Source organism: Myiozetetes cayanensis, unplaced genomic scaffold (assembly GCF_022539395.1).
Source record: "Myiozetetes cayanensis isolate MyiCay16 unplaced genomic scaffold, myiCay2020 scf2-11, whole genome shotgun sequence".
Lineage (NCBI taxonomy): Eukaryota > Metazoa > Chordata > Aves > Passeriformes > Tyrannidae > Myiozetetes > Myiozetetes cayanensis.
The window spans coordinates 39,246,885-39,272,602 of NW_026087411.1; the positions used below are offsets into that span (position 1 = coordinate 39,246,885).

Sequence of the window (25,718 nt, forward strand, 5' to 3'; positions counted from 1 at the left end):
TGTCTCATAACAGCTTAATTCAAACAATATGATTTGAATTTTAGGATCACCAAGACTGGAACAACCCTGACAGTAAGTAATGAAGAAGCCCTTTTGGTCCCATGCCTCTGCTTCTATTACATTAAATGTGTGTGGTCTTTTGGCAGGCAATATATTTCTGTGATAGTGACTGATTACAGGAATCAAGTAGAGGTATTTGGTAACACTAGTACATTCCTATAAAAATAATCGGGATAACGTGTAAACTCTTCAGCATGCCCAGAGCTTGCATCTTCAAGTAACAGGCCTTATGGGTGTGCTTTACTGTTTTGCATAAAGCAGCTGCCCCCCAAAAGGACAATCCAGTGAAGATCTCTGTGCCTTTAGCTCAGAATCCTCCTTTGCCATAGGTAACGTGTTACTTCAGGCCAACTAATAGCTCTGGGGAAAAAATAGACACCAGAGTCCTTCTTTCATGTCTTTAGTGGTGGTGTCTCATCTGGGTTCCTAAGCCCACTCATCTCCCACAGAGGGCACCCTTGGAACGATCTGTTCCAGTTTAAAACGATGCTGAAGCTGCACACATAGTGGTACAACCGTGATAGCAGGAAGAACAGCACTAAGCCTCTCTAGCTCTCCTTTTCTGACTCATCCACTGTTCCCAAGGACAACACTGAGAGCATGCCTCACTTTGTGTGACTACATGTCAGGAAAGGTGTTGAAAACAAGGAAATACTTTTCATGATCTTTTTGATCCCAGCTCCAGGTTTGACAGGTAATCCAGAATCCTCACAGGTTGTTGAATTTATGTAATTAGTAATTCTAAAATGATAATGAGAATAGCATAACTTACTGTTTATCTGAATTGCAACTTCTGTATTTTATAAGCACCTAAGTAGAAATGGATTTACCTTTTAGATTTATTGAATATTATTGGATATAAGAGATTAGGTTTATAGCATAGTTTTTATATTTCTGGGAAAAGCAATGGCAATTCCTCCTTATGGCTTTTATTTTGACCTGCACATTCCATCCCACCCCCAAAAAAAACCAAGCAGTTAGCTACAGATCCTTCAGTTAAGGCCACAGAAAATCTGTTGGAGTTAGTTCCATGCTTCATGTACTAACACTGCAATTACCAGAAATTCTATTTTTAAAGAACTTTTCCTCCTCCAGTTCGTTCATAGAGGTTTGGTGTCAGCCTGGTTTTAATAACTTCAGGAAGTGAAAAGTTACGCCTCCCTCAGCTAGCAGAAGTTCACTGCAGAGTAACATAGTAGAGAGAACAAGGAAGAGAACAGGCCAGTTTTTATGTATTTCAAAATACATAAACAAAATGTATGCATTTGCCATTTTTCCCTTTTTACAGACTTCAGTAATTACTTTACTGAGTGACTAAATAGCTTCACACTATATGCTTTAGAAATATCAACTGAAACATTATGAAGAAAGTGAAACTTACCTACTGTGGTCAAGAGATGGTGCAACTCCTTACTGTCAGCACATAATTAATATACCAGCAGAGTGGAGAGTATTTTCATGGAGTTCAAAAGCAGAAAATTATCCATGATTTCCCTTCACATCAGAGTTAGTCTTCTAAACAAATTCACATCAGATTTTGCAGTACTTTCCCTGGAAGTGTCACATTACAGTCTTCTTTGGGTATCCCCCATGGTTCTTTATGCTGTACTAAACCCAGATGATCAGAAAATACATTTTAAATGAGTTTATGGAGAACTTACTTGTTCCATAGGGTAGAGAGATGAGGAGAACTCTCTAGATTAATGTGGTTTAACCTGTATATTTATTATTAAGTTTTGGAGATAATATGCTTGAATTGAATTAACGAAATCATGGATTATTCCTGGCCACACCTCACAAGGTGCCTTCTAAAGTAATTTTAAAAAATGCCACAGAAATGGTGAGCACTGATGCTCATCTATGGTAAAAGTTACTCAGAAAGGATGTTAATGTGAGGTAGCAATCAAGTCAAATAGACACACGGCAGATTATGTTTCCCTGACTTCAAGAACAGAAAAATTGTTAAGAGAAAGGAAAATACAACAATGAAACAATGTACTCTGTTTAATCTGTAGCTTTAATCAAAACCTTTAGATGATATAGTCAAATTAAATAAATAACTATCAGAATAAATAATTTTTAACTTGAATATCTCTCACAGTCTATTTGGAAAGCAAGAAGGGAAGCTCAAAGAAACTAACCACACTCTAGCCTTTCCTAGCAAAGTCAAGTAAATGCTGTAAAATGAGGTGAAATTACATGAGGCAGCCTCAGGAGACTAAAATGGGTTTTCTTATTCTCTCAAATACTTTCCCTCGCCTCTGTCCACCTGCCAGCTCTGACATTCATCAGGCTCTTGCTGAGTAGGATAATTCATTAACCCAGGCAAAATTTAACTTCTCTTCCCCAGGGCTAGGGAGTTAACTTTTTTCATAAAAAGACCTAACAGGCATTAGCACCAAAGCAAAATAGGTCTTGAAAGCAAACAGGTAGGAGAGGGAAAGTAGCTCAAGCTACATGGGACAAAAATAATTTATGGCAATATAAAATGTTATAGGCATTAGCTTCCTGGGGGAAAAAAAAAAAAAAAAAAGAGCTTCAGGCATTTTAGGATTGTAGAAAATCCTGGATTACTTCTGTGAAGGCATATGATGAACCAAGATGTACTGTTTCAAAAGGAGACACAGACTATTTTGTTTGTTCAGGATCAAAAATAAGTTTGATGGTATGTATGCTGTGGTATTAGCAGAGAATAGAAATACAGCTGAAAGAAGAATTACAGTGAAAGTACTGAACAAATAATAAAAAGAACATAGTAAATATCAAACCTTAAATGTAAAACAATTAGGACAAAGAAAAGCAACAGATGCTCTTGCACATGAATAAAAGCATGGCCCAATTCAGTGATATAGACATATTAAAGTTCAAACTTCACAAATCCCATGTTTTTATAGCATGCTGGCACTGTAACAATAACTGAGGAAAGCAGCCATTAATACAGGAAAACTCCACAGCATATGCAAATTAGCAAAATTAACCATAAAGTTGAAGCACAGAGAAATGGCAACAGTTTCTTTCTCACTGCTATTAACATTTTGAGGCTGTTTGTATCAATAACTGGCTGATACATACAAAGTTGCTCTTAGTAACTGAGTACAGCCTGAACTCAGAAAGGAGAAAGACAAGCTATGTTCTCAGGTAGGTCTTGAAATAATACAATTTTCATTATAATTCATGGGCAGAACATCAGCCTTTGAAAAAGCAAAGCCAGATGTCCCATCCAATGGCTGGCTACTCAAAGACAGGTGACAGCATTCATTTAAATCCAAGCAAGCGCACAATCAAACAGACTGAGGCAGAGGAAAATGTTGCAGACTGATGAGTATTTGCATTTCCCTTTATATGCACAGCAAGAGCCAAACCCCAAGAAATGCAATGATAACCTGACCAAAACAGAACTTGTTGGCAATGGTAGGAAGATAATAAGGGGAACAATTCTGGCTCAAAGCGACTGACATTGAAACCAGCATCCCCTTTGTTTCCTCACGGCAAAATTTCTCTACTTGCAACTCAGGTTTCCATTCCACAGCAATGCATACCTTGTGAAGATCAGGAAAAAAACCCCCACTCCCTGTGTTGTGAGAGGCATGGCAACAGTGAGTGGCACTCATACAACTAAACTAATCCTGCAGCCACAAGACTCCCATACTGCTTTAAGGAGGTGATTTTCCTAACACTGCTTAACCTCAGGAGCCTGAACCAGTGGTAACATTGGAGAATATTGATGAGAATGCACAATGTCATGAATATTGGCATCAAATATAAAATCTACCTTGACTAAGGAGCATCATCACTACTAACATTTAATACTTAAGAGATGTTTTACCAGCTTAAAAGATGAAGGGCAAATATCCCAGTCTCTTCCAACTCCTGAATACATCAAGAAAAACCCTCACAGTCCTGTTTATCTTAACCAAAGTGAAGAGCAACAGTGCTCTGCTTCTGGGTCTTTTCAGATATACCTTCAGGGTATGCTCTGAATACTGGTATCAAAAGCCTTGAAGGCAGAAGAGTAAGACAGAGCTGTATGGTTTCTTTGTATCCTTGGAAAAGAAAGCTGGACCAACTTTTCCCTTCTTGCCCATTTGTGGTTTAAATGGCCTGCAGGCTGGAAAACATCAACACACTTACTCCTATGTTAATGAAGGCACACTCTACAAGACATGGTATTAGACTAAATACTGGGGTGAATTCCTAGAATGAACCAAAAGAGCAACGTCATAGCAGAAGTCTCAGATGGTAAAGAAGTTTTATACAAAAAATAAGAAAGGCTACCTCATTATGAAAGTTTGATTACACAAAACTGTTTACATCCAGTAACTGAACAGACACAAAACAGCACTAAGTGCACTTTGCATTGTGTTGCAGTTACAATATCCTAATAGGCACAAGGATACCTTTCACAGTAAGACTAGGAGATTCTCCTGACAACAATAGTCTTTTCAGTGCTCTCCCCTATTCAACATCAGCTGCAACAGTGCTTAGAAACTCCCAAGACATGGCACAAAATAAATGTAACTTTCTGCAGATAGTATTTTCTCATAACACATTAAAAATTTACAGGCTTTCTAAGCACTGCAAGTTATGAAAAAGAAATTACAATTCTCTTTCATTAACATTAAAAACACCTTTCACCAACTTGAAGCTATTCAGTCCAGGCAACAACGTCCCTTCAGTGAAAAGGCTATTATTCTGTGCCTAATCAGACAAAGATTCCTCTCCAGCATGCAGATAAAAGGGATAGGCTATCATCCATAACTACACAATATCTGACTGAAAGCAGTCGTCCTGAATTTTGTCATGTTTGATCACTTTCAGAAGAATATTAAGGCTGCCCAAGGAAGACATTACAGGAACCTTCTTCAGTTAGTTTTCTCAGTGGGTTGAGATCAAGGCTCTCCCTGCTTTCCAGGTACAGTAAATGAACACCTGCATAAAATTATCCTTTAGCCTTTCAAAGCCAAGTAACTCCAGCCATTTCAGAGTATGCTTGAGCTAACACCACAGCTTACAGCACCAGTCCTACCTTTGATCCAAACCATCACCTCCCTACCCCAAAGTAAAGCTTTATAAAGCTGTGAAGACTAAGGGAACTGAACCTGATTAAAGCCAGCCCAGCCAAGAAAAAAACCAAACATCTCTGCTTACATTTTGTTCACTTTTTTCTTTATGTATGTTTATTTACAGAGAGAGAGATGAGCAGAGGGTTTGTCAGTCCTATCCCTCGATCTTGCTTTCAGTCCCAGTTCTATTTTGGTTTATCTGTAATTTTAAAGCTTTATTTAAGCAATTAAAAGTGAAGTGGTAGTGTAGCTTGTAGAACAAGATACTGTACTCTGCTATAGCAAAAAATTACAGATCTTGTCTCTTTGGAGAGATCTATAACATGCCTCCAGACAGCAATTCAGAACAGGAATGAAATATGAATTATGAATAAACTCTTGGAGAAGCACCTCAATTATAAGCAGAGATTAAAGAGATCTGCACCAATTAGGGTGTCCTAAAGTTACCTGATGTGAAGCCCTTTCCACTTGTAGTAGCAACTTACTATGTTGCTATTTACAGTTACATGCATGGGCTCTAATGCATAGATTTAAGTTCCTGGCTACAATGTTTGACAGTTTCAAAATCTAAAACCAGGTGATCAAAATTATTCATTGAAGAGCTGGAATCAGCAGCAAATTTTCACTTTGCTGATGTGATGGAATTTTTTCTCTAGGGTACTTCAAAATCTTTACAAAGTCACAATTTCAGACTAAACATGTCTTATTTGCACATAAAATGCTGTATTTCATAATTCACATTCCCCTGAAAATATCCCCAGAAGCTTATCCCCTAGGATATTCACCTTAGAACTTAATAAGTTGATCCATCTGATCTTCACACGTCTAACTTGGAAATATCACACAACAGTTTTATGTTCATTGTGGTTGCAAGTATCTTCTTTTGTTATTTAACATACATTTTGGTTTACCAGAGCATCATTTGAAAATGCACAATACACACATGTCAATATGATTTAACACAGAATTTCAACCAGAAGCCTATGATAGCCTGGTTAGAGACACAAGAGTTTTAGGCATGAAATAATGCCTATGATTGTGTAAACATAGTCACATTTAGATTCAAAACTGGTTTCAGTTCTAGTACATCTCCTTTAACAAAGCCAACTGTAAGCAGTTACAGTTAAGACTTTAGAGATAATAGGGTATATATTTCAATAGTCAGTGACAAGTTGTTTTTAACAGTAATTTCTGTAACATAGCTACGAGAGAGTTTTATGTGAGACTGATTATCGCACCTCTCAATCTGGTTATCTTTCCATTTTAAAATGTTTTCATCCACACCCAGAAGTTACAATTTTAATTTTCAGTTTCTTTGAACATTTTGCTCAGCTGCTCAACTAGTGCTACAAGCTCAGGGTTTCCCCCGAGTGATTCAATTTGTTTATAGGCTTCAGATTCAAGCTCTTTCAATGTATTCCGAGTGTACTCAAAGGAACCAACGTTTTCAAGGTAATGCACACAGTATTTTTTTATATCTATGTTCTCTGTCCTTTGACGTAAAATGTTTTGCACCTGAGTACTTTCAGGTCTTGACCAAATTGCATGAATGGTTGGGAATGAGAACTTGCCCTCAGTTAAGTCTTCACAAAAACTCTTGTTCTCACTATATTCTTTGGAGTGCAAGTTGGCATAATCATCTCTTATTTGGAAGAAGAGACCAAGTGTATTAAGAAGTGGTTTTAAGTCTTTTTCATAATTTGAGAACAGCTGCATGAGGCCTACAGCTAAACCGAAGAGACCACCTGTCTTTTGCAGTACCATAGCTTTATATTCAGCCTCTGTAGGACAGGTGTAAGTATCCCTCCAGTAAATATCCAAGCCTTGACCTTTATGGAGTTCCAAAAGTTGGCGGGTAAAAACTTTAACAGCATCTGGATGATCAAGGGTTAAAACCTTCTCTAAGCCAAGAAAATACACATAATTAGCACAGTTGATTACAGATGGAATTCCATAGATACTGTGTGCCACTGGAAAGCCCCGTCGTAGCTTTGAGTTATCTTCAATATCATCCACAAGTAGGCTTGCATTGTGCAACATCTCTGTCACTTCAATGATAACCTATTATAAGAAGAGAAAATTATTAACTCTGACATTGTAATTTAATTCCCCGTTTTGCAAGACCTTATTTAAAATTGATGATGTTTTAAAGAAATATATTCTCTATCACTGAGGTTCCCCTTTACACCACTTGCTTTTACTTTTAGTACAGATTTATGATTCTCTTCATCAGCCAGTTTGCTCTAAGTCCTGCATCATGTGGTCTGTCTTTTGTGTAATGTTTTCAGATTCAAAGTTAACTTACTCCCTGAAGTGTTTCCATTTGCATGCCTCTCTTCATTGTTGCTACAGTTCTAAAACAGCCATTGTCTAGGAGTCTGTTACTGGAAACTTGATTAGGGGAAAAGAAAATAAACAGTGTTTTCAAACATTTACATTCACTAACCTCAATTCTCCCAAAGTCAGTTCTTGAGAGTGTCAGGTATCATCCATTATCACATTTGTCTCATAAACCTTGTTTTGATAAGCAGAGAGTTCATCTTTCTTTTCCCACACTTTGTGTGGTTATCTTCAGTACTGAGCTCTTAAAGAACAAACTATTCTCTCTGAAACATCATTTGGAAAATTCTTGGCAGAAAGACAACAGCTACAATATCTTTTGGGAAGCTTCCTACACACTCTTTGTTACTAGGTAGACCAGTATCATACCCCACCTGAGGTGTGCAATAAACTCTCCAGAACATCAGCTTTGTAGATGACTAGAAGTGAACCTTAATATCAACAAAAAATGAAGTCTTAACACTATACACTGCTTTTATTGCACAGCTGCTATGCAATCAACAGGTATGTTCAGCACCTGCTTAAATGGAAAAAAAATTAAGCATATAAAACTGCATACTGTATAAACTCACTGCGAAATGCATCTGATTAAGATATGATTTTAAAGCTAATGAACCAATTACACTTGCTAGCTACAAACATTGCATTCAGTCAACATTCATCAAAACAACTGCTAAAAAATACTAAGGCCACCATAAAATAGCAGCAAGTACCTAGCATGGTCCTATTTGGTGGGTCCTGTAGGACAAAATAATAAGGACTTTGCTGCAAGCATTTTTTTGGGCAGCAAGCCACCTGATGTTCAGTGACCATTGTCCCAGAGATTAAAACCTGAACCCCAGGAATTTAATTGCTTTTCCAAGATATGACTGCAAGAACAACTTACTTAACCCTCGTGACTCACCTACCAACAAGGTCCTACTTGGACCTGTAAAGATACGTTGTTGTCCATTAACTTAAAATCAAAGGATAGAGTACTTACTGAAGACAACTCCACATACCTATTTGTTTGAATATTCTTTGGGTCCATTATCTCATTCTCAGTATTATCAGGAAATATTCTATCTGTTTTGTCAATTCCTTGGATAAGCTTATTCCACCATTTCTCTTGCTAACCTGTTTCCTATCACTGCCAGTTTCATGATCCCTTGCAGCTTTGATACATTTAAGGTTTAATGGAAACAGTGCTTCATGACTCTGTGTTTGAGTCAAGTTATCTAGTGAACTTAAGACAGTGTCAAAAATGCTTCAAAAGGTGAAAGTAAGGAGTGAAATAGCTCATATAGCAGAAAAAGCTCATTTTATAAGACATCAGGGAGCAGCCCAAGACAATGAAAAGACTGCTCTTCATAATGAAAGCTGAAGACCCAGTACAGTGTTTTCTTACAGCCTAAACTATCTAATCAGTACCTGCTGCACTATCAGTCCAACACACAGATTTTTTTCTACAATATTTTTATCTGCAATAGCTTTAAAATTTGCTTGACCCTGTACTAGGCCCTTTCAGTGCCTTCTTAGGAGAAAGTTCCTCTGACAAACCCAGTGTTCTCTAATTCAACAAGCTGGAGTCTCTCAGTGCAGCACCAGATTGGTACAAGAGATTCAGTAAGTGGTGGGGGTGAAGAGACTCCTTGGCTGGGGAAAAAAGTGAAACAGTGGCAGTCAATCGTAAAATAAACTGCCAAAGAACAGTAGCCTCAGCTGTATCATCTGAATAAACTACATAAAGACAAACAATCTAAGGTAAAAAAAAAAGTCCCAGAATGAATGCCAGAATTCAGATTTCTAATAAAAGAAATACAAATAGATGGAAGGGAATCAGGCTGTTAGACACAGGGGAGATCTGAAGAAGATTATGAGAGATGTCAAGAAGATGACCAGAGGTGGTCCTCCAGACCTCAACCATCATTAGTTATTAAAATTAGTACAAGAATGCACAAAAGCTGTAATAAATGGATCAGGATGCAGATTAAAAGATGACAGAGCCTTGGTTCTGTCCTCAAAGGCCCTGAAGAATAAAAATACTAAATTCCATCACAAACAACTTAAGTACTAAAGGAAACAATTAAGCAGTGGTTTTCTTCATAAAGATAATCAAAACAAGTGGTCCAACTTACTAATAGTTACATGAGCATCAGTTTAACAGAACTGGTACCTTCTGTTCATCCACAGGCACTGCAGCTTTAGATTACTGTATCACTAAGCAAAAATGGACCACATTGTCATGGGTGCTCAGCAAAAGGGCAAGAGGCAACAGTCAGACTAACATAAAAAATTCTAGTTGAACAGAATGGAAGGGTTTGTTATAACAGTTCAGCATGAGAAGACACACTCTGGAAATACGAAGAAACTACATCAGATTTTCAAACTCAACAGGGCTCCCAGAAACCTAAAGTAGCTACAGAACAAGCCCTGCTTTAAGAGTGGTTGTTCTAGATAAATTCTGAAGGCTCCTTCCAATTTGAATTCTGATCTATGATATGAGACTGAATCAACACATACAATACACAGGTTGCTATATGTTTTATTTGAATATGTGTCTGAGCACAAAGGGTAAGATGTGTCTAGCTGAAAGATGGAATAAATCTGGCAAAAGAGTTATACAGACAGGTTGAAAAATAGAATAATTGCTAGATTATGAATGCAGACTCTTAAACCACTTTGCTACTTGAGGGCTATGAAGTGTCACTCAAGCCACTCTAAAAATGACTCCACAAACTCTAAAGGTACTTCTGCCAACCACTAATGACATTAACAAGGGACCAGCTGGGTAAATGTCAAAACCCAAAACTGATTATTTTAATTTCTTACATTGTCTTGGACACAGAATATTTTTCACTCTCTATATGCAGTTTAGCAAAACTGCAGTCTAACCTAACACAGGTGTTTAAATACACAACCGTGCACCTTGCACAATTGGCCCAACAGAAAAGCAAAAGGGAACGAGAATTCCTCCTAGTTTAATGTTTCTTATTAGAAAGTAAGGACTGGAGACTGTATGATATACCCTTCACAGTTTTAGGTTTGTAAAGTTGATTTAACTGCTGTCTTTGATATTCTTGTATCAAAATCTTAAGATTTTATTTTCAACCACTACATTTACATGATAACTGTCTAGCTTCTTTCATAAGTCATTAAAAATATCAGTGTTAATAACTGAGTTAAGTGGGTAACAGTGATACCTGCTTATCTACAACTTCAAAGGTTGAACACACTTAGAAAGAAGTAACTATTCTACATAAGACATGGAAATGATTTCTTTAGTGTTGCATTACAGTTAAAGCCTTGTACTAGAGTTGTTTTCCTGAAAGGTTACTTTATACTCAGAAAACAGAGCATTTAAGACTTCTTATAATTTATGCTAACTACTAGAATCATCTGTTATCAGTAGTCTTGGAAGAAAAATAACAACCCTTTAAAAATAATAAGCCAGTACCTGTATTTTATCTTCTGGAACATTCAGCCAGTGATTAAAGGCCTGTGACAGTTTGGTTCTCACTTGCTTACCTACAATAAAAATATTATAGGCATTTATAAAGATAAAATTCATTATTAGGGAGTTTGTCTTAACAGCTATAGCTGACTTGAGACCTGATTAAAAAAAAACTGATCAGTGTGATGACCCAAAAGTGGAAAATATTACCAGTGTATAGCTTGTTTCTTCATTATATAAACATCAATTAGCAGCAGTTTCAGTTTTAAACATTTCACAGTAATATGCGAGGCACATATTTACAGGTTACTATATTTAGTTTTGACAGTTTAATTAGTAAGGGATCCTGAGTATGTTGGTAACCTGCACAGACCTGCTTGCTACTTCTGAAAGTAAGCCCTAGTTTGCAAAGAATGTTCATTTTGTTTAAGATTAAAACATTTCAAGTATGATTCATTATTAGTGAAAGTATGGGTATTTGTTGAATAAGTGCATCTCTCAATTTTTAGTTCTTTCTCCTATAGTATTCTTCACTTGCTACTGTAAATTCATAAAACAGGAAACTGACATTTCATATACTTATTAAATAACTCTAAACAGAAATATGAACAGAACATTCCAAACAGAATAGAACTTTCCAAGAATTCAGATATTTATCTTATACCCAAGAAATCTGCCTACAAATAATAGGATTTTGTCTGCTTTGGCTAAATCTACTTTGTTGGAGTCAGGTAGTCACCCTATTTCACAGCAATGAAAGACAACATCAAATGTCCAAGTTTAGTGTTAAAATAAGCAGTATTGTTTAATCCAGATACAATTTACATGACAGAGTTAATTTCAAGAGCAGTTAAACTGTACACCTGTAAATTGTTGATACCAGCTTTCTTTAATAATTGGCTAGTATTCAGGTACAAATATTTATTCAGTGTCTACTGATGTTCGATATAAAATGAAGTCATCCCCTATCCACACTGAGACAATTCTGCTCTGAACTTTGAGAAGCTCAGCTATGAGTAAGATCTTCAAACAACTTAAGACAGGCTTAGAAAAACAGCTCTGCATACGTAGCTCACATAAGGAAGGCCTTTGGAAAAAGCTTTAAATAAACTTCTAAGCAGTGCAACGTAGACAGTGGGTTCCATATTACTTGTCTAAATATCTACTGAGACATAACGATTCTGCAATATTTGTCCTGCTGTTGATAATCCCATCTTGCCCATAGCACTGAAGAAATTTCAACATTTGAATCTCTCCTTAAGGCTTCTCTACTGCTGTGTGACCAGCACATACAGAACAGAATAATAAAAATGGGTAAATTCACTTGCAGTGATACACCCTGGAGAAACTAGACTGAGAATTAAGTCACCACCAGGTAAGCAATAGCTTCATGAGCTGGGCTCTGTACCAAGGGTGATAACCTTCTTCCCTGGATCAGAGGTCTGCAGTTTTTGTCTCCATTCTCAATGATTTCCAGTGCTTCCTGTCACCATCATCTTTTGGTTTTCACTAGAAGAGATTAACAAAATGGTCCTTCCCCCCTACCCCGAGTAGCTTTTTCCTCTGATTCTGTCCAGTATGAAAGAGCATTCTTACCTAGATATACACAGTCATTGGCCATATTTCTCCATTTTTGCTTTCTGTGCTCAGTTTTAAACACTAACAGTTTGCTGCAGAAGAGAGGGATTGTTTTGTCTCTTCTTGAAAACAACTGTTACAAACATCTACCAAACTGTAGGGCTTGCCAGTTAAGTACTAATAAATATTTCACTACATTCATGAAGAAAACCACTCAGAGATAATATCACATTAAGGAAGTGTACCTTATCTATACCTGTTTATTCACTTCTAAATTACATTGATACAGACAAGACCTAATTCTGTTTTTCTGAATGTGTTTCCCAGAAAATATGCTTACAGAATACTGGATGTTCAGCAACAGGCATTATTCCATCATAAGGAACTTGACTACTAGCACACACTTCAAATGGATTAGTAACATGCACAATGGATCCAGCCACTTCAGTTCCTTAGTACAGACAGCATTTGAATTGTTAGACTCATCTACCCTGACTAGCAAGGTTTCCTAGACACTGACTATTCAAGGAAAAAACACTGTGTAGTGAAGCAATCCATCTTTCCTTTTATAGGTGCAGATTTGCTTATCTTCTAAAGGAACATCATTGCTACAAAAATGCCATTTTATCTTGTTCTGAAGTCAATCTCACCTCATCTATGTGAGAGTATGGCAATTTTTTGTATGCACATTTTATGTCTGGTGCTATGCTATGATGGTAAAAGACCGAACCCTCTAATGCTGGTCTCTAAAGCCTAGATGCAGAAGACTCCATTCCTTGCCACACCTCTCCTCTCCCCAGACTAGACAATACAACAATATGGAACACTCAGACAAAATTAAAATGAGCACTGCCAGAATTATCCAGTTTCTTCACTGTCATATGTCACTGCTCTGTTAATTATTCTAAGCAGGCTATTGTAAAATTGAAGAATAGAGGTCTAACATCCAAAATTAGAAGCTCTACCTACTGTATAGAGATATAATAATAGATGTTACTGCATCAAGCTTTTATCAAAGGTACGTTAAATGCATTTGGTTTAATCTGCCTAGGATTATTACCCAATATTACCCAAACTCAACAGCAACTATGAAAAGCTTTTCTCCTTAGTAATGCTGGTGGAAAAGGTGAGATAAAAAAAAAATATAAGAGATTAATTCTGATGAAATTCCTTCTACAGATAGGAATGTTAAAGCTTTATCCTTAAAACAAATATCAAGTTAGATTAAAGGTGTACTGAGGACATTCCCTCCACCTCTTCAGATGAGATGCTTCTCATCCAAAGAAAACAAAAAGGAAAAAAATAATCAGCCAGCTCTCTCTCTATACACAATCGTCCTCGTGACCAGGAAAATCCAAAACCCACAGACCTCCAGCTCTGGACAGAGTCCTGGTTAGTATTTTTTCACTTTTGCTCCATTAAAGTAACAATAAATTATGTCCTTAAGACAGCACCCCACTTACAGAGAGGGTACACAAAAGAGCTAGAACAAGCATGGGAAAGAGCAGAGGGACTATTAACCTAGCCCCCATTACAGCCTCACTAAGCTAATTCAACTCATTAGCCCAGCAGAGAACTTTGCTTTTTGCTAGGTTAGCTTTCTGCCAGCTTTACGTACTGAGTCAGCTTATGCAGTGGATCTGCCAGAGTCAGTACAGGGTGAGCAGCATATGCTGAGGACCAGAGAAAGGGAGCATTGCCCTTCTGGAGGAAGCAAGCCTCTATACTACCTCAGCTATATTGTACACTGGCATGTTTAGCTGCATCCTCTGATGGATTAAGACTAAATGGACAAAGTCCCCAAGCAGCTACAAGAACACTACAACCAGCATAAACAAACTGCAGATGAAAAGCAAAGAGAGCAGGCATATACACTTTTAAAATGGGAAGCCACCTGTGACAAATTAGGGGTACTGACAGAATTCTCTAGCTGAACTTCCCTGTTCATAATAGGGTTAACCTGTCCATGGTTGTGATCCTGATTTTTGCCTTGTTCCTTCTCACAATTCTGAATGCCACTATCCTATGGTCACTACGGCTAAGGTTGCCTCCAGTCTTCATGTCCTAACCAATTCTTCCTCGTTTTAAGTGTGAAGCCCAGCACAATGCCTTCTTTCATCAGCTCCTTGATCACCTGTGGTAGCAAGAGGTCATCAGTGCATTCCAGAAACCAGCTGGATTGCCTGTGTCCTGCTGTGTTGCTTCTTCTAACAGTGAGGTAACTGAAGTCTCATAAGAAGCAGTGCATGTAAATATGAAACATCTTACAATTGTCTGAAGGTCTCATCTGCTTCTTCCTGCTTAGGGGGTCTATCATAAAGACTCACTATAGAGTCACCCTTATTGATCTGCCCTCCAATCTTAACTCATGAGCTCTAAACAGGCTCATCTGACTGAAAGTACAACTGAATGCAATTCAGCTGCTTTTTCACATAAAAGGCAACTCCCACTCCTTGCTATCCTAGGCTGTCTTCCTAGGCAGTCCACATCCATACATTGCAGTGCTTTAGCTGAGTGAGCTATCACAAATCAGATACCTCAATAAAATTACTGCCAACCTCTAACTTCTCCTGTGTATTCCCAATAAAGTATGTATTTGTGTAGAGGCACTTCAGAAAGGCATCCAATCTTGCAGATTCCTCAGAAAAAGTCAGAGCTTTCTCTATCATGTTGTTCTGTTTGTACTTGTTGGAGTGCTGGGATGGTCTGCTTTCAGCTCTGAGATTACAAGGTGTCTCTTGTTAAAATCAGCATATACCCTTTGTCAACTTCACTAATTCCTTACTTGACTGTGTGTAGTCAGTTTCTTTTACTGTCATTTCTAGTTTGGTCCCTTCTCACATGTTGCTCAGTTTGTTAGCAGAGACACTTGTGCCCTGACACGTGTAGATGGATGCTATCTCCTTGTGGCAGTTTTTGCTCTACAAAGGGAGTCTCATGGTCATAAGATGCAAAGCTCTGATATCAACATAAGCTATGCAACTAACTAGTTGCTGACAGGCAGTATCTCTTTATTCCTCTTGACAGTGAGGTGAAGCAGGTTAAGGATCGTGGAGAAAAGCCACCTGGCTTCCTGTGTCCTTGGTTCTCATTCCAAAAGCCACATAGTCTTAATGAGCTTCAGGCACCCCCTTGCTATAGTCCATCAGTGCTCCAGTAGAAGAGCTGCAAGGTTAAGTATTTTAAGGGTGAAACACCTTGGCAGTCCTTCCATAAGATCAGAAGTACCCAAAACCAGCAAGCCTCCCTAACACACAATAACATGTGGAAGCCTCCATCTCCTGCAAGAGTCAGTGTCTCCACTACTATCACTTGCTGCTGCCCCAGCATCACCTGCTGCTCTGATGCTTAGTTGTATAAAATCATAGAATCATTTAGGTTGTAAAAAATCTATACAGAACTTCCAGCCATGTGTCTTTCAGTGCACTGAACCTATTTGGCAATTGCACATCTGCTCAAGGAACAGGAATCTTTCTCCTGGTGCCAGAAGCCATCAGTTTCCCATTTCCCAGCCTTCACCACTGTGAGAGTATCCATCACCCAACTTGATATGCACATACTATTCCTGCCCCTCCTTCAATATACCTGGAGGTTTCAGACTCTTGAATATGTAGTGTCTTGTAATTTTTGTTGTTTCTGATGCTGTGCAAGCCTGCTGATCCCCTTCCACAGCACCTTTGCTTGGTAACACACTTTTTCCACCACTACATACCTTTTAGGGGCAGGGATATCACTTGCTTCTGGCCAGCGGGTGCCCCTAGGCACTCCTGCAGCTCAAAATCTAGAGAGCTGCAGCCTCCATGAGGAACTTGGTTTAAGCTGAGGCCTCTCATGTGCCAAATGTAGTTCTGCCAGTGGTAGGGATCATGCCCTGCGGTGCTTAACTCCTTCACCAAGCTGGTCAAGTTCAACAACCCAGCTCAAAAAGCTGAACAACAAAAGCCAGTCTTGATTGTTTAGCTTGCTGAACAAGCCCAGGAAAGACTGCAGCTAAGACCAGAGGGATATGAAAGGGAAGTTGCAGTTATGAAAGGGATCAGAATTTACCCCTTTCAACAGCAAGTTGTTGACCATATCAGTTTCATGGCAACTGAAGTTCCATATACTCCTTAGTGCTGCACAACCAGCTACTGCTGTTAACTCAGACATGCAGAAATAGAGGATTCACCGTGAGTATGAATCAGGCCATTTTTGAGACAAACCACAATGGAATCTGTGAAAGTCAACCCTGCACTTCATGAGACTAAATATTAGATTAAGTAGAACATTGCTAAAAACTAGTGTGGCAATGCTCTCCTACAATGAGATTTTACAAGAAAAGTTACTGTTTCAGAATTCTTCTCCCAAGAAACAATTTCTGCTAGAGAAGGAATAAACATTAATTACCATACCAGCAATTAAAAATAGCAATACAGTAAAAATACTTTAATCCTAGTAGCTTTCCTATCCTAGTGTTGTTGAAAGTCAAAGTTATATACAAGCTTATTTTATGTATCACCTTCAAACTGTTACCATTAAAAGTCTTATTTCTGTAATGGGAATACAGCTCCTTGTATTGAGAGGCTAATCCTTAGCAGTTACAAACATTTGTGTTCTTACACCACAGACAACATTAGCAGGCACCTTCCCTCCCCTCCTCCCAACCTTAATGCTGTTACACAATCCCTCTTCATGTAAACAAAGTTTGATATGTATCTAAATTCATTCACTCATAGGTTACTAAACTGCTTGGAGAGTTTGTTTAACTAGTCTTACAAGATAAGCAACTGGACTACTGTAGGGTTGTAAGCATACATACTTGACACTCAGCCAAGCTTTCTGCAAAAGCCCCTCGGAGCTCAAACTGATCCAACACAGAAACAGCTCCTAACCTTTTGCTGGCTCACTAACAAGACAAGAGATTAACCAGGCAAGTTTTTAGCAGGTTAGGTGATTGATACTACCTAATAATTTGATTAGCAAGCTGAGAACCAGCACAAGTTAAGCAGCAGGAGAATACTTCCAGAAGCATAGAGGATAGAATGAAACTGTCTCTTTTAGCAAGAGCTTCTAAGATTGGCTCAGGCATTTCATTTGGGTTCACCCTATTTATAAACAGCACCTATATGTCCATTTTTTCCCTGCTTACCAAGCTTTAATGTTTACACTAACTCCAAGGTTCCCACACATAGCTTGCGCCTACTGATTCATACTTGGCACAGCTGATTTAAGGCAACGCCAGTGTTTCAAAAACAGTAAACACCAGCTATATGATTGTGAACCCTCACTGCTTCACCTGTTACTCAACACAAACTTTCCACAGGTGCACCACTTTCACCTGCATAGTCTAAGAGAAGTCACCTCTTTTGAGTCACACCTCCATTACTGCATAGGGAGAAGTGTGTCTTATTTCTCACCTTCTCCAAATTAAGTAGAAGTCACCATGGTAAAGTGGACTATCAGATTTACGATTCTTTAGCAGGACAGTATATAAAACACCTGCACTGTCTGCAAGTGTAATATTACATAAGTCACCAGTATAGAGTGATTAGGGTTGAACTCACAAAGCAGAGGAATTTAGGCACAGGACTCAAAGGGGAAGGTTATATGTATATCCTAGATGCATCATTTAAAGTGAAAGTTAACTGAAGAGCTATTAGCCAATCACTTTTGCCTAAAGAAGCTTTCTTTGGGCACTTTGTGCCTCTTGTATATTTCCTACAAGGAAGCAGAGCTTTTTTTCTTGGTATCTACAATAGCTCTAAAAATAATTAGCAGCTAAAGATGCAAAGGCGTCACAACATACCTTGGTTAATGAGATAATCTAACCAAACAAAAAGTACACTTAAAGATGGTGTTGGAGGAAAGTAAATTTCTTCAGGACCAGGTCTGAGAAAGCTCTCTGGAATATCACAAACTCATTCCTCAAGGTATTTTTCTAGAAAGACCACCACCCAGTTCAACACAGGCAAAAGAAATACATGTGAGGAAATGGGAAATGAACTTTCTGGCATTAAAAACACATAGAACTGCCAAATTCTTTCCTTTTCTTAGTTTTTAACTCAGTGCTAACTGCCAAGTCAAATGAAATCACTAATGTAAACAAGAAAACCCTGGATATTTGCAGAGATTAATAATGAATTTCATTATACACAGGTATAATGAATTAGGACCCACAGGGCTCACGGTGCTGATATACAGGTCTTGCTGCAGATGTGCAAAAGCCATTTATTAGCGTGCCTGTGATTTATAACGCTACTTGTCCAGGCAGAAGGTCGTCTACCCTGGTCAGATATAATTTTGATCAGGATTATTTTCCTTAATATTTACCCATATTTTGTATCTTCCTTAACTCCACCAGCATGCACTATAAACTGGACAGAAGGCAACCAGGCAATTATGCAATAGTCCCAATGACAAAGTTATTCTGCCAGCAATTTTACAAAGTTAGTCACTTTGATAGCTTGTATGGTATTCATTACACTTCAGGTGTACAAGTATAAGTCACAGCAAACAATCTGACTTTTTAGTCAAAGAAACTTTCAGGAGGCATATCCATACAATAGTTGCTATCAAAGTGTCTCCTGAATTCTGCTACATAAGTACCATTCAAGAATAAAACGTTCATGTGAATGTAGTGCTGGTAACCTGATGCTACTCCAAGACTGGTTGCACCTCTCACAAGTGAAGCAATCCATGGATAGCTGAAACTGGCCATAAGAACCCAGCTCTATGCATACCAGGGAGAATAAGTTACACAAGAGAAACAAGCTAATACAAAAAAACCCAACCAAAAAAACAAACAAAAAAACCCCAACAAAAAAACCCCAAAGAACCTCACAATCAAAAAGAAAAGTTTAAAGAAAAACCTCCAAACAAAATCCACAACCCGCTGAGTTCAGTACAGCAAGCACCTAAAGAACAAAACATTGTCAGTCCTGAGTTTAAGAATAAGATCAAGTACTCAGTACTTGCCCTTACCAGATTTTAAGAGCAGCAAGTCAGCTACTCTGAATGCAGAACAGAGTAACTGAAATACTACTTACATTAGAACCAGACTCAAGAGTTACTGCACCAATCTCACCAAAAGGGTGGTTCTACAGGAGGAGGAACAAATACTGAAAAGACTTGCTTTTTATTACTCTTAAATCCACAAATCAAGAACGAATAAACCTCTTGGCTTATACTTCCCAAGACAAAAGTTGCTATAAAACCAATTTTAATATTTACAAACAACATACTACAAAGAAACTTGCCTGGTAGTTGAAGTAAATACTGGTATGGCTCTAGGATTCTTTTAGATGTTTCATCCATCCCATCCATTTCTTTATTTTCCTAAGAGGTAGTCCACTGTTGAAGAAAGTGTTAATATTATTTAGATGAAAAATTATGGAAGTAAGCAAGAGATCCATATAATTAAAAAGTCAGGTGACTTCCAGATTAGGTAAAAATACTCCATTTTTGCACATCACACCTTCAGTTAATACTACCTTCAGTAGTAGAAACATGCATATGTACTAAATACAGTTTTCTTTAATTATTCATGAATAGTTTAAACCAACTCCTAGACTTTGTTCACTCCTTTATATGTATTAGAGGGCTTAGGTGATAAAGTATTTCAAACATTACCATTCACAATAACGAAGCTCCACTTCGAGTCTTTAAAGACACTTACAGAAAACCACACATACAAACTCATACAAAGACACACATACAAAACCTCATATGTCTAATCTGATTAGATGTCCCTAAATGCTCTCCCCACACAGAAGTGGAGATGCCTAAGAGCAGAAAATACACCTCAGACCAAAGCAAACTAAAGAACACTAGTTTCAGTCTTCTGATAGAATTCCTCAGTCTTGTCTTAGAAGCCAGAACAAAAATATACCATTCTCTTTTTAACATTTAAGCATAAAGACAGCTTTACACACTTTCTCATATACTACAGATGTAATAGACTCTTATAATACTTTAGGATCCACAGCCTACAGAGCTCAACAATTTTCTATTGATTAAATTTCAATTCACATACTTTTGGTCATCTCTATTTGCATTTTTTTAGACTGTTTTCTGTAATAGATTTTCTGTCCTTTCACCTCTAGCCTTCCTTTCTGCACTGCATTACAATTCTCATGTAATGTTAAGAAGGAATTGAAGCAATAACATAAAATCTCATACTACTTCGGCATCATTTCCCAGTTACTTTGCTACTATCCTGTGAAGGACTTACTTTTTCCCCTGGAGCAAGTGAATAGTTACATAAGTCATTCTCCTGTTTTTGGCTAGGACACAGCCAACTTTCTTCCTAGTAGCTGGTACAATGCTGTGTTTTGAACTTGGCATGGGAACACTGTTGATAACACACTCATGTTTTGGCTATTGCTAAGTAATGCTCACCGTAAGTGAAGGACTTTTCAGTTTCCCATGCTCTTCCAGGCAGCAGGTGCATGAGAAGCTGGCAGGCAGCATGGCCAGGACAGCTGACCCAAGCTGGCCACAGGGATATTCCATACCATAGAATGTCATGACAAGTATATAAAGTGGGGGCACTTGGCCAGGAGTCATTGATGGCTCCCTGGGGCTAGGATGGGCACTGGTCAGTGGGTGGTGAGCAATTGTAATGTACATCACTTGTCTGCCTTGGGTTTTATTCCTCTCTCTGTTATTCCTATTATTATTATAATTTACTTTATTTAAATTATTAAACTGTTAACTCTGAGTTTTACCTTTTTTTCTGACTTTCCTCCCTATTCCACCAGAGTGGTGGGGAATGAGCAAACAGCTGCATGGAAATTAGTTGTGGCTGGGTTAAATCACAACAAGTGTCCATGAAAATAACTATTTTAAAGTGATATTTAGAAGTAGGAAATTATGCATTTTTAATGTAGGTACATTAAGTGGAATGGTTAACGTGAACAGAAACTATGTTCCACACTTGCTCAAAATAATCCAGCAATATTTTCCCATCAAAACCTCAGAAGATCAGCATCATGACCACTCCTTCCTCTTAAGCTACCTGGACAAGGTGTTATTCCTCAACATTCATGAGGAATTCCCTTCCAGTATAGCTCAGTCAGTTCCTGTCTACTCCCATTCCCACCCTCCACACCCATAAGCATCTGTAGCAGTCCATACTCGAGGGACTCATCTGCATTAATAACTATTTTCCAAGCTTAGGTTTGGATCAATTCGTCTATTTGCTTCACTACATACGTTAATCAAATGTATTGGCACTTCACGGGAAAGAAAGGCTATTTAAGCAAACACAGTTGCCAACAAAATGCTCATAAGACTATACTTTCTGGGACACCTTTGCATAGCTAGTAAGCAGTGATGCCACCTATAAGCAGTACAGCCTTTCCATCCTATCCACGGTCAGGCCATGCAGTAATCTAAATCAGATTCAACACCCTTGACCCCCTATTTTGCTATCAGCTTGTTGGTGTAACTGAAGGGATAGGAACTGCTTTTAACCAGCACTGCTGCTGAGAGTCAGCCGTCAAACTGTACCCTTACATATAAGTCTCAAAGGACTTCAGTGAGGAAGCAAAATCAAAAAGACTATCAGAATCCACCACCAGATGTTTTAAGCAGAAAGAATCTGGTAGACCTGGATATAAAGACATACTAACAACTCCCCTGCGAGTTTTATTTGTCAAAAAGCCACACAGACAGTGAAAGAATTAAGTGCCTAGCTATCCAGTTGGGCTGGGAAGAGATGTTAGGACTGGAGGTACTCTCTTGGAAAAGTTTATGCTCAGAAGTACATATTAAACTTTTTCCTCCTCCCTCAGGGAATTAGGTCTCTTGCTTGTCTGTAGGACACCAAGACAATATTCAGAATCCCCAACTAACCTGAAATTCACTAGTATTATACAGCATCAACCTAAATATTTGCCTCCCTCTTCACAAAACTAGTAGGAGTCCACCTGAAATATGGCTTAGCAGCAGAAAATTAGTCAGGCATGCCTGCCACAAGTGCAAAAATTTTTACTTCTTCTTTTTTTTAAATGAGTTCTAATGAACAAAAAGTAGATTGTAACTTGTCTTCAATCACTATCGTTAAGCTTTTCTATATTGCTATGCTACCACAAAATGAATTCTTAGGTAATCTCTGCCAAGGAAAAACAGTCTGTATTCATCAGACAGCTACATGTCTAACACACCCACTGAAACAAGAACAGTGAGCAGAACCTCCCCCAAACTTACTTGAAGAAAGGGACACTTGATAAAGAAACATGTACATGAAATTTATTACAAAGGCCTGTAAGCAAAAATACCATGATATGAGACTTGCAGTCTCTTTGCACAAAGTTATTACATATGACACAATTGGAAATTACTCGATATTAAGGTTTTTCTGCAGAGGTGACTGACTAATTTGTTACAGAAGTTGCACTACTTCAGGAGACTTCTCAGCGAAGACGTTTAGAGAAGAGATCTCAGTCACCATCTACCACTAAAAGTGCCAGGAGTTAAACAATAAGTGAAAGGGAACACAAAGCCCTTTGTTGGTGAAAGTGTAAGAGTTGATAACATGTATGCTTATTCATGGGATTAAAGCAGTTAAGGCCATTTTACCTTTCAAGCCAGCACACAGACCTCCTGCATTTCAATTCATATGCATGACTAAGTTATTCTTCCAGTTACTTCTCAGTATCCCCACATAAGAATACAGAACAGCCGTGCAACCACAGAAGAGAGCCCACACAACTGTCTTTTGGACTGCAGCAAACCTTCTCTCTAATGATCTCTTGGAAAACACACACAACACTAGAATAAGATGGTGACATGGGCTTCCATAATTTGGAACTACTCTAAAGCTATACTTGAAGCTCTGATCTGGATCTAGGAGCTTTCTAGAGAGGATGAAGGCAGTATTAGTTCTAAGTTACACGTGGGAAAAAAAACTTCCCTTTGGAACTTTGCAAAATAGCTTCTCACCCTATCCTTCCCATTCGATTCTGCAGAATATTCTCCCTCTTCTCCCAGGCAGGGATATGTAATCACCGAAACAGTCTAGGTTAAATACACAGATGGTACTTTAAAAAGTATCATCATCACAGTGGCTCCAGTCACAGTGCAGCTACAAAAAAAAGACAACCACGAAAGAAGCAGAGCTGTAGTGCAAAAGGAACCATCCAGAAAGTTCTTAAGTCAGCTCCATCACAGAATTTAGTGCATCAAGGCATGAAAACAGTGGGGGATAAAAAAAAAAATGCCCCAAAGGGGGGTAGGTGGTGGGAGCAAGAAGATCTGTTTCAGAAGGAATACACAGAAAACACAGTGAATGTGTATTCTTACAGAGACACTACCAAAAGTCTTAATGCAAATGTAACCTGGACAGTAGTCCATGTTCTCATTCTAACTAGTTTACAACTCTCCCTAGGCTGACACCGAATAACACCTCGCACCCAACCTTAGGGTGGGTAACTTCCCACAGGTGGGAAGGCAGTCAGACACTTTTCCAGAAGATGCAGCCAAGTAAACAAGCAGCTTTCCATGGCTGCAATTCCAACACTAACGACAGAAGGGCATGAACATAGAGCTGCTGGGATCGTGCTTCCATTTTAATGGGGTTTCCAGGTGTAATCGAGCACGAAGGCTGCAGAAGCCGAACAAGAGCTGGGCCGCCCAGGTCCCCGCAGGCAGAGGGAAGGCTGCGGGCTGACCCGGGGACAGAGGGTGAGCCGGCGGAACCCGTGACCGCTGCCGGAGCGCTGCGCTGAACTCGCGGTTCAAACTCACATTTCACAGAGAACACGAAGCTGCTGCCTTGCCTGCAGCGGCCAAACTCCCTCCCAAAACACCATAGCCAGACACAAAGAAACAGGTTTGGCTTTTTTTTTTTTTTTTTTCCAGAGTTCAACATGACGGGCGCAGCCTCTCCAGCCGCCTCCAGAGCTCAAGGGAGGCAGCCCCGGCTCTCCAGCGCCATTTTAGAAGCCGCGAGACCGAGAGCCGAGGACGCCCCGCTCCCCCCGTCCGCCCCCATCTTCTGCGCGGCACTGCCGGGCTCGGCCGCCGGGGAGGGCCGGGAAGCGCCGCCCGCCGGGCGCAGCCGCGGCCCCGGAGCGCTCCGTCAGCCGCTCCGCCCAGCTCTACCGGCGGCCCCCCTTCGCCGGGCCCCTTCCCGGGCAGCCTGCCAGCCCCTCCTGGGCGGGGCGGGGCAGCCGCGGCTCCCGCTCCCCCAGCAGCCGGGCTCGGACCGGCCCCTCCGAGCCAGGCACCCCCCCTCCTTCCCCCGCGCCCCCCACCAGCCACGGTCGGCTCACGGGGCAGGCAGCCTCACCTCGCCGCCTCCTCCCGAACAGCCTCCGCTCCGGGAGCGGCAGCGCTGGCGGCGGAGCGCGGGGCCGGAGCGCCGCCCCCTTCCTTCCTTCCGCCCCGCCGGGCGCCACCTTCCCCTCCCGGGGGGAAAATGCGCCACCGAGCGCCCCGCCGCGCACGCGCCGGCCCCGCCCCCTCGGCTCCTTAGCATACGCCCGGGGCTCCGCCTCCCCTGCGCGCGGTGCGCCCTGGGAGTTGTGGTCCGCCGCGCCGCAGAGCGCCGCCTGCCGGGAACGGAGCGAGCGGCGAGCGAGAACTGCGTCCCCCATGAGCCCCCGCGGCGCCGAGTCTCAGTTTCCATAGAAGTGGAGAAGAATGATGTCAGTATTTCCGACGCGGCGGCCAATGGGGCCGCGAGGGGGGCGGGCTCTGCGGGCCGCGGCCCAATGGGGGAGGCGGGGCGGGGGGCGTGGCCCGGGCCGTGCGCCCGTCAGTCAGTCAGTCCGTGCGGAGGGGGAGGGGGACGGAGCCGAGCAGTCACTGTCGCCGCCGCCGGGGCCGCGCAGGACGGATCGGCCCCTCTGCGCGCTGTGCGGGGCCGCCGCCAGCGGAGCCGCTGCCGGAGCGTTGAGTGGGGCTGGAGGTGCCCGGAGCTGAGAGGAGCCTTTGCCTCGTTCCCTTCCGTGCCCCCCGCCTCGGGCCGGGGGAGTAGCGGGCGGGCGGTCGCCGCGGAACAAAGGTGAGGGCGCCGAGCCGGAGAAGGAGCCCCCGGTGCCCGCCGGCGGCGGGCGGGGAGGCGGCGCGGGGCCCCGTGGGGGCGCGGGGCCGGGCGTGCGGCGGAGAGAGAGGGAGGAGGGGGGCGCTTGTTTTTCTTCTCGTAGCGAGACTGCGGCGGGACTCGCCGATCCTCCGCTCCCCCCTCCCGCCCCAAACAGCCAGCGGTGGGCCGGGGGGAAGAGGGACCGGCGGCTTCTCCTTCAGCCCTTCGGCCGGGA

General features: G+C 40.7%; 2 protein-coding genes across 5 annotated transcripts in view; one reads left to right on the forward strand and one right to left on the reverse strand.

Annotated features, from left to right (window-relative positions):
- Positions 1-2,058: 2,058 nt before the first annotated feature.
- GGPS1 (geranylgeranyl diphosphate synthase 1) lies at positions 2,059-24,892 on the reverse strand. 3 transcript variants are annotated; one of them, XM_050315598.1, is made up of 4 exons: positions 24,746-24,892; positions 19,710-19,803; positions 10,900-10,970; positions 2,059-7,184 (listed from the first exon to the last, which is right to left on the reverse strand). In XM_050315598.1, the coding sequence occupies exons 2-4, from the start codon at positions 19,774-19,776 to the stop codon at positions 6,423-6,425; spliced, it is 900 nt and encodes a 299-aa protein (XP_050171555.1). In that variant the 5' UTR covers positions 19,777-19,803; positions 24,746-24,892; the 3' UTR covers positions 2,059-6,422. The 3 variants fall into 3 exon arrangements, with proteins under 3 accessions (XP_050171555.1, XP_050171556.1, XP_050171557.1); XM_050315599.1 differs by lacking the exons at positions 19,710-19,803; positions 24,746-24,892 and adding an exon at positions 16,522-16,571; XM_050315600.1 differs by lacking the exons at positions 10,900-10,970; positions 24,746-24,892 and having other exon boundaries at positions 19,710-19,799.
- A 343-nt stretch (positions 24,893-25,235) lies between these two features.
- Positions 25,236-25,718, forward strand: part of ARID4B (AT-rich interaction domain 4B) — an 89,197-nt gene continuing 88,714 nt past the window's right edge. For both annotated transcript variants that reach the window (XM_050314663.1, XM_050314664.1), the window contains exon 1: positions 25,236-25,462. The gene's annotated coding sequence lies outside the window, so the exon portion shown is untranslated. The remainder of the gene's footprint in view (positions 25,463-25,718) is intronic.